The sequence below is a fragment of the Melampsora larici-populina genome, assembly GCF_000204055.1.
Source record: "Melampsora larici-populina 98AG31 unplaced genomic scaffold MELLAscaffold_66, whole genome shotgun sequence".
NCBI classification, from domain to species: domain Eukaryota; kingdom Fungi; phylum Basidiomycota; class Pucciniomycetes; order Pucciniales; family Melampsoraceae; genus Melampsora; species Melampsora laricis-populina.
Genome location: NW_006768830.1, coordinates 10,466 through 19,199, shown reverse-complemented (window position 1 = coordinate 19,199; position 8,734 = coordinate 10,466). Strand labels below are relative to the sequence as shown.

General features: G+C 36.7%; 2 protein-coding genes across 2 annotated transcripts; one reads left to right on the top strand and one right to left on the bottom strand.

Moving 5' to 3' along the window:
* Positions 1–3,262: 3,262 nt before the first annotated feature.
* Positions 3,263–5,828, top strand: MELLADRAFT_112431 (uncharacterized protein; the record flags this gene model as incomplete). Its single annotated transcript, XM_007416985.1, has 7 exons — positions 3,263–3,301; positions 3,576–3,850; positions 3,933–4,071; positions 4,162–4,239; positions 5,338–5,495; positions 5,591–5,666; positions 5,727–5,828. The coding sequence occupies 7 exons, from the start codon at positions 3,263–3,265 to the stop codon at positions 5,826–5,828; spliced, it is 867 nt and encodes a 288-aa protein (XP_007417047.1).
* A 787-nt stretch (positions 5,829–6,615) lies between these two features.
* Positions 6,616–7,344, bottom strand: MELLADRAFT_112430 (uncharacterized protein; the record flags this gene model as incomplete). The annotated part of the gene is made up of 3 exons (XM_007416954.1): positions 6,616–6,698; positions 6,769–6,886; positions 6,970–7,344. The coding sequence occupies 3 exons, from the start codon at positions 7,342–7,344 to the stop codon at positions 6,616–6,618; spliced, it is 576 nt and encodes a 191-aa protein (XP_007417016.1).
* Between the last annotated feature and the right edge of the window lie 1,390 nt (positions 7,345–8,734).

The following is an 8,734-nucleotide window of genomic DNA, read 5'->3' as shown; positions in this document are numbered from 1 at the left end:
TCTTATTCAAAGAAAGGTCAAAGAAGGTGGTGTTAAAGTCTTTCATAACACCGGGAACTTTACACTCTGATTAATAGAGATTTCCCCGTAGATTAAGAGTTTCTTATATCAGATGAATCCCATATCTGATATAAGCAGCACTCAAGGACTACTTCCTTCTACGTATTTCCACCATATGGATATTACAAAAACTACTGATTAAGGAATTTAATCAGACTGAAACAAGGGTTGATGCGCACACAATCAAGTCAACAAGACACAAGGTTGAGGTTTCAAGGTTTGTAGAATCAAGCTTTTAAAGTTTGTAGATGTTAAACAAAGTTTAAAAGTTCTAGGAAGATGAAGTGAGCAATTTGTAATGGTTGTTGAATAATAATGTGATGATTCAAAACTGGTTGGATCTTCAGGGTTTATATAGTCTGAACCCTGGGAATCTTTGGACTACAAGTGCGCACAAATTGTGGTTCTAAGGTTAGGTTAATTACAGTAACACAGTTACTATTGGGTTATAAGTATATTTCACTTGTTACATAAATGCTACATCTGTGAAATATATGTAGCTTTGGTTCACATGAAAGTTGTGTACGTACACACTCTTTGATGCAAGTTTTGCACATGTTACATATGCCAAATCATATGTAACTTGACTCTTGAAACTGAGCCTTGAGTTGTAATTGTTGTTTTTAAGGTTTTTTATTATATTTGTTGCCCATTGGTACGCTGGTTTAGTACTCAGGGCTGACAGTATTCCACCCATTCTTCCTCACCCATAGCACTTCTTTTATTAAGAATTAAATTAATGCGTTGGACAATTGACTTTGAAACTTGACACGATGAACCAAATTGGGTGATTTTTGATTGTCGAGGGTTAACACGGTCACCTTTTGCACCATGAGTGGTTGATTCAGTTGTCTGGTGCTCCATGTCCGTCGCCCAGACCATCTCCACCACTCCATCACCATCTTCAAAGCTGACTTCAATATTATATTGAGGGAAAGCGAAATGACCTTCCTTAACATATCCATGTCTTGATTTGCTACCACACCTGTAAAGCTTTCCAGTCCCACGTTTAATCAAGCCAAACAATCTATATGAATAACCTGTAGCATCACAATCCTTATGAATCTTGTAATACCATTCATCACGAGTCATTACGAAGTTTCCACCAAAAGCTTGTCTGTTGGGTGAGTTGAAGAATCGATGTGATGCCCATGAGAGGCCGAGCTTAGCACAGATTTCGTAATTTGATTGCAAAGCTTCAAAGGAAAGAGATGAAAATCGGCCAGCCAGGAAATGTTGTATGTACGGCAGGTTCCGTTGTTGTCTGAGGTCCTTTTCCATGGAATGGATCAAGAGAGCAGTCTGGCAACTGAGTGCATAAGGACCTAGATATTTCTCAAATTTTCAGATGGAAACCACATAAACATACAGAGATACTTACCTTCAAAGACACCCTTCCAATATCCAGCTCTCATCCCAATTGCAAACATATCCCCTCATTTTCTTTTCCCAAGTGCAACTGTTGGTCCATTGGTTGTGATTTGGCTTCTTGCTATTCCATGGTTATAAAGGGTTGAAATAGATTGTCCAAACTGTTTGAACAGTTGCTCACTATTTTCAGTTTGTACTTTTTTACCATTGGATTGAATATATTGTTGAGTATTGAAGCGGATGACTGCAATCAATTTAGTGTTGTTCAGATTGAGGATTGCAGCAGTTCCTGTTGTTAAAGTGAGGAGTTTATTTTTAGCATGGTTGGCTTGATGAATAAAAGTGACATTGTCAGGTAGACCAAACTTCTTCTTGACTTTCTCTTTAAACTCTTTGCGCATACGAGCCCGGTTGCTAGTTGTTGATTGTATAGCACGCAACAGTCGGAGGGTCAGGTGATGGAGTGGGGAGTTGGGTTTCTTTCTCCACACTTTTAGCAATCAATCGATCCTTATGATCCTTTGAACGCTTAAGCTGGGTTGATTTGGCCCGGTATTTGGGTTTTTGCTTGGTCATACCAAAATCACCTATCAATCAAAAGAAATTCAATCAAATTCAATCAGTCAAAGCTCTTCAGACAATCACAAAACAAAGATCCATCCTTCAAAACCGTCAAGCCCTCCAAAGAAAACCTGGCATCTAGCAAAACCCCATCTATATGAATACCGCGTGCAGCGGAACCATAGTTATATAAACACAATTGAGGAGATGACCAGGTTTTGATGAAAGGTCCAATAGTTTTGAAGATTGAGGCAAGAGGCCATGCATGAAAGAATGCAACATGCATTCAATATTTTTCAAAAGAAGTGTTGAACACAGTAAAATATCCCTAGGTTACGCTCACAACAACAGTTGTGAGCTTGAGGGAATGCAGCACTTGCTCAACACTTCCAACGTGGGAGATTGAATGGACATTACATCCTTCCAAACACTTCTGGGGAAGGGAAAATATATTGCATATATGTTTTGAATGAGCTTACGGTTTTTGACAGCCTTGATGGTTGAACAGGAAGATATTAGTGATGATTTGAAATTGAATTGGTTGAAATAACGGCAATGAAAAGTTTGAATATGAAGATCGAATAAAGAGAGAGGATTTGAGGGACTCTTGGGATCGATCGGTTAGAGGAGGACTTGACCAATAGATTGATTTGCAAAAAAGATGAAGAGAGACTCCTGTGATCAATTGTTCAGAATACGACTTGACAAATAGAATTTATAAGAAAGATGAAGGGCGACTGTTGGGATTAATTGTTTAGAACAGGACTCGACCAATACAATGACTTGTAAGAAAGATAAACGGCTCTTGGGATTGATTGTTCAGAATTTGACTTGGATGACAGACTGGTTCACAAAGATTATCTCTTGAGATTGATAGTTCAAGATCAGATTTGACAGATTGATTGTAAATGAAATGTAATTCACTTACTTTGTCACCTATTAATGACCTAGAACATATTTAGAAGTGTCAAGAGATTAAAAAAGAGAAATTCAATCAGTAATAGCCAATCAATTGAAAGTAGAAATAGTCAAGCAGAGATAAAATATAAATAAATAAATTAAAAAGAACTCACGTTATTAATCAAGGATCAATCAGAAAAAAACATTAATATCAAAGTAACAAATTAAATGACAAGAATGAGAAAAGAAAGATTTAAATAGATAAAGAACTCACTTGATATTGAAGATATCGACCTGAAGAATAAAAGACAAGATCAATTGAAATAAAAAGCAATGACTATAACTTTGAGTACAATCAAGTGGTAACGCTATGGATTGGATTGGTAAAGTAGAAAATCAAATGAAACAAGTTGATCAAAGGAAAGATAAGGATGAGAGATTGATAAAGACTTGACTTTACTAAATTGATCAAGATACTTAACTAAACTTGTTGTAATCTGATTATGTATCACTGAAATTCGATTTTGATCATCAATTCACTTTATTTCCACTTGTGGTTCAAGTGAATTGATCTTGGGTGTTTTGATCATTAGTATTTTATACTTCTTTGAACGTAAAAGATTCATTTCACTGTTCACATCTTGTTCATTCTGATAAATCAACTTCAATTTGACCCCCTTCAGAACAAACCAAACTCTGAAGAAATCCCAACAATCTTAGACCCAAAAACACGTTTACAAGAAGGAAGATGTGAAGTAGGAAACCCCCAAAGATTAAAATCATACAAAATCTATTACAAACTTCAAGGAACCTCATCAATCCAAGCCAAAAACAAAATGATTTTTCTAATGGGTTTAAATAATACATTTTTTTCTTGGTCTAAACAAGTTGAACATTTTGGAAAATTAGATGATCATGTGGTTTTAGTGTTTGATAATCGAGGTGTTGGAAATAGCAAGTAAGTTATGTTTTGATTTCTTGATTTTTCAATTTGACATTCCTGTTATTGGTTTGATTTTTCTTTTGAATCCTTCTTAAAGTTTTGGACCTGAAAGATTTTTTAAAACTTCTGGAATGACTAAAGATGTGATTGATTTATTAGATTTTATTGGATGGAATCAGTCTAGATCGATTGATGTAATAGGAGTTTTGATGGGAGGTATGATTGCACAAGAATTAGTCAGTTCTCTTATCTAAAATCACTTCTTGGTTTGAATCTCAATTTAAAGCTAAACCGATTTGAACTTTTTCAATGTCAACCGTCAATAGTGTTTACTGATTCCTCAAAGAATTGTTTCAGTGGTCTTTACAAGTACTCAAGCAGGTGAATCAACTAGATTACCACCTGTGAGTTAAAATATGAATATCTCTTTCTTTACCATCCGATTTAATCAAATCATTGATCTTCTCATCATCAAATGAAGCTAAATAAAAATTCCTTGACTCTATACTCTTGTTTCATGAATCCTGTGAGCTACTAGCGTCTTTCAGGCTAGTAAGTCACTAAAGAAAAGGACAAGAACAATAAACTGAGTTTATTATGAGCGCGAGAAACTTATTTGAATCTTTCAAATAAGGTTGTAAAAGAAGCAGTGGGATCAAATCCGTACTGACTTCAGTTAGATGACCTCTCAACAGAGGATTTTGGATACAATTCCAGGGATTAAGGCAAGACAAGAGTCTTCTGGCCGGATAAGATTAGACAACTGGCACCCAGTGTCGTGCCCAAGATAACTACACTCTACTCTAGAGTCGTTAAGCAAGGGAAATATCACCTAGTGATGTTTTGAAGTACTTTAGACTCTGAACACAGAGGAACTCCCGTGAGTTTAAAGTTTCTCAAGTTGTTGAATCCCTTTAACAACTTGAGCAATACTTCTAGGATCACCTCCTGACAGAAATAAGAAGTCTTCAAAAGACCTTCCACAAATAACAAAAGCAATGATCAACTAGAGAAATATACAATGTCTAATAAATGAGGGCGAGGACTCTTATTTATCTGATTGAAGTGGTTTACTGATAATTTGATGGTATGTAATGATGATGATGGACTTTCCTGGCGGGTGGGAGAGCTCTTTATATACTCACAACCCAGAAAAATCCCTTACGCACAACTTGTGGTTGGATTACATACTCCTTTGTGGTGTGTAATCATATTTTAATTATTTAATTATTACATTTATTACACACATGCGTAACTCTTGTGTTACTCATGTGATGAGCCTTGTGAAAGGTTATATTACTTTGTGTAATCTCTCGTATTGATCTACATGTACTTACATATGTCATTACATATGTAACTATATGTAATTTCATATGTAATTGGCTCTTGAAACTGAGCCATGAGTTGTAAGTATTGTTTTTATTATTTTATTATTATATTTCAGCCCTTTGGGACTAGCTATAGGGCTCGGGGCTGACAAATCCTATAAACAATTCTTTCAGTTAAGTACAACCTTTGGAATCCTACAAATGTTACTCAGTGGAGGTACACCAGAAGACCGAATTGCCAGGCTAGTGACCAAACGTTTCCCAGCGGTTTGGCTCAATTCAACTGCTTCACATGGAAGTGGAAAAACAAATCGAGAAATCAAACAAGAAGAGTTAGTTTCCTATTATTACAAACAATGTGAATAACCAACAGCCGGGATCATTGGTCAATTATCTGCAGCTGCCACTCATTTATGTACACCTGAAGTTCTTGGTTGACTTGCAAAATTCTGGCACCGGGTAAATTGGTTGTCTTATCTGGTGCATTAGACCAGGTTATAGATGTTAGTAAAGGTATCACACTACGTGAAAATCTTCCTGGTTCTTAATTGGTTGTGTTCAAGGATGGAGGTCATGCTCTTTGTTCACAAGTTCCTGAACGCCATGATGCTTTGTTTGAATGTGTGATGCGTGAAGGATTTGAAGCCGTTTCATCATCCTCATAATCTCATCTGCATATTATGTGTCCCTTTTTTTGTTGAATATATCACATGGTAACCCATGGTTCATATGTATTGCATAGGTGTTGAAAGAAGTTACATGTATTCTCATCTGGCCTTGATCTTACTCTGATGGAAAGCAAGCTGATATCTCTTTTTCAAATTGATGTCATTGAAAAGTGACTGTTGTTTTGAGATGACCTTCTCTTATGAAATAAACAAGCATTCCCCTTTCCTTGGTTCAATGGCTTATCAAGTCATGCAGACTTCTGAGAGGTCATCAGGACAATGGTGAAAAACAAGAAGTTGTTCTGTTTGTTTGTCTATGTAAGGAAGGGGTTGGTAAGTTTTTCCTATACGCGACTTCAAGATTGTTTTTATTTATAGGATGAAAGTGTGAACATTTATACAAAAGTTTGAAATCAAGAAGAAAAATGGAGAACCATCTAAATGATCAAAAGTATTACACCAACATTTTCTTGATTTTGTACCTTCTTTTAATACAGGATGTCGTTATGCCAATTCTTGTATATAAGTACGTGTCTGTATATTTTGCAGAATTGTTAACCACTTCATTGAACCGCACAAATAAAGGCTACTGATGGGTGACCACAAAAGAGAAAATAACAAAAAGATCTGAGTGTGCAAGAAAGTCTTGCAGGAACAAAAAAAACAGTACAATTGAAAGGATCAGACATGAAGGATTGAATCCAGGATGATTTTGATCAATCTATCTTCAATGCCATTGTGTTATCAACCAACTGCTTAAAAACCATGATGTATGTAGCTCTCGCTAGTTATGCATCAATACTGGAGGGTCTCTGTGTAAAACGGGAGTCGCATGTGATGCTGGAGGACCTGCATGTAAGGTTTCATCTGTTCAAAAAGAGGCCCTGGTGATTAGCAATTATGGTTCAAGTCATCAAGAAATAGTTTGGAGGTTTACCTAACCACACCCTTATGTTGTTCTCGTGGCTGAACGCTGGCACTAAATTGGTTGAATCCATTTCTGGAGTTGATAAGATGTCAAGTTCTGGGTTGAAATTGATGAAACCATTGATGGGCTCAACATCCACGTGATGATTTGTACAGACAGAGAAACCATCTTTTCCAGCGGTAATATCTTCCCTGCGGGATTCCTTCTTACTTTTGGACGGGTGTTTCTTGCTTTTGGGCCTTTGGCTATAACAGATGGGGCAGATTTGCGGATGCGCTTGGGGGTTTGAGTGGCCTTATTGATGTCATTGGTAGTTACTGATGCCTTGGTGGCAGAGGAGGAATCATTTTTGGTGGTGTTGATTGCGTGTAGTTGGTCAACTTTGTCATCATCCAGAACATGATCACAAGATTGTTTAGCCTGGCCACCTAATCTACGATCAATCAATTCCGGATTGCCTTCCACCTCCCAGAGCCAGTCTTTTTGATCCTTATTGATCAGAGCTGATCCTTTGATGTGGTCCATGAAGTCATTGAAACAAATAGCCTTAGCAAGGAGTGTACCACATGGCTTATTTGAGTTCATTTTGGATGCATCTTGGTTTGAACTGAGGTCGCGGCAAACATTCTCAATGAATTGATCTCAAGCGGTTGAGGTTTGGGGTTTCTAGTTTCATAGCAGTCATTCAGTTAAATCAGACATTCATTTTGATTTGATAAAAGATTGTGTTACTGACTTGGGTTTTTTTGTGATTCATGTTGAATTTTGTCTTACAGAGCTATATGGACAATGAAATTGAAAGAGGAAAATGATGAGATATTGTGTGCCGGGTTTGAGAGAATTGATACCAATGCCCTCCCCTTAAATATGAACACATTGGTCACAAGTGGGCCAATTTTTTTCCACCGCCGCTTTGATGAAGAACACTACTTCATCAAGTATCTGCCACGCCGTATACCTCTCCACCATTGTCAAACAGGCCCTGCCAGTGCCATGGCTATTTTTCTTAAACCTCAGGATCAATTAAACCCCACTTGGCTGTGTTCTGCAACGCTGAGTATCAATTGGTCCCTGCCATGGCTATGACTACACCTGAGTTGTATCCTAGCATAGATGATTAAAGACCTGGCTAATTAGCTTGGTTCATCATCCTTCACACGTCCAATTTTTTCAGGATATCAAAATCCTCCTAAATCACATTGATTCCTGGCTTCAGGATGCACATTTGCCATTCTTGAAACCCTGAGAATTTTACTTCTGGAAGATTGAAATTGATTTGTTTGGTTGTGGGTATTGTATTTCAGTTGTCAGGGGGCATTAATGGCGTGTGAGGCTTTTTCTCATTGAGAACTCATACCAATAAGGCTACAATGTAATTCAGGTTGATGCATATTAACACTACGCCAAATTGCAAATTTACCATGGAGTTTAGAAAATTGAGTAGACATAGAAAATTATAGAGAAGCTGGCAAGGTTCAGAAAAATATGAAAAAATAATGGGAGGGCCCTTTGATGCATTCCGATTGTCTGGCATATTTTTTCATATTTTTAAAACCACAATGCATATAACACTACACAAAATATAATATCTTCTGGGCAGAAAATATAAAAACCAACAAACAGAGATATTGAGCAGTCTTGAAGAGAGACAAAAATACACAAAAATATGCATATTGTTCCTATGGCTGAGACCTTTGATTTGAGTATTTTTTTGTATTTTTAGTGTGAAAATTGTTGATTGTACTAACAAAAAACCTCCAGGATTGTCAGATTACAACCTGTAACAGAGATTGGAGGGCATAATTTGAGTTCAACAATCCCTTATATCTTTGTCAATTCTCGATCAAACCACTTAATTTTTTGTTCATTGGAACGCCAAAGTCTGTTACTATATCTTTCATCAAGACAGAAAACTTGCATCTAATTCCAAAGAATATCTACGTGGAAATATAGGAAATTGTTTCAAAGACAAATA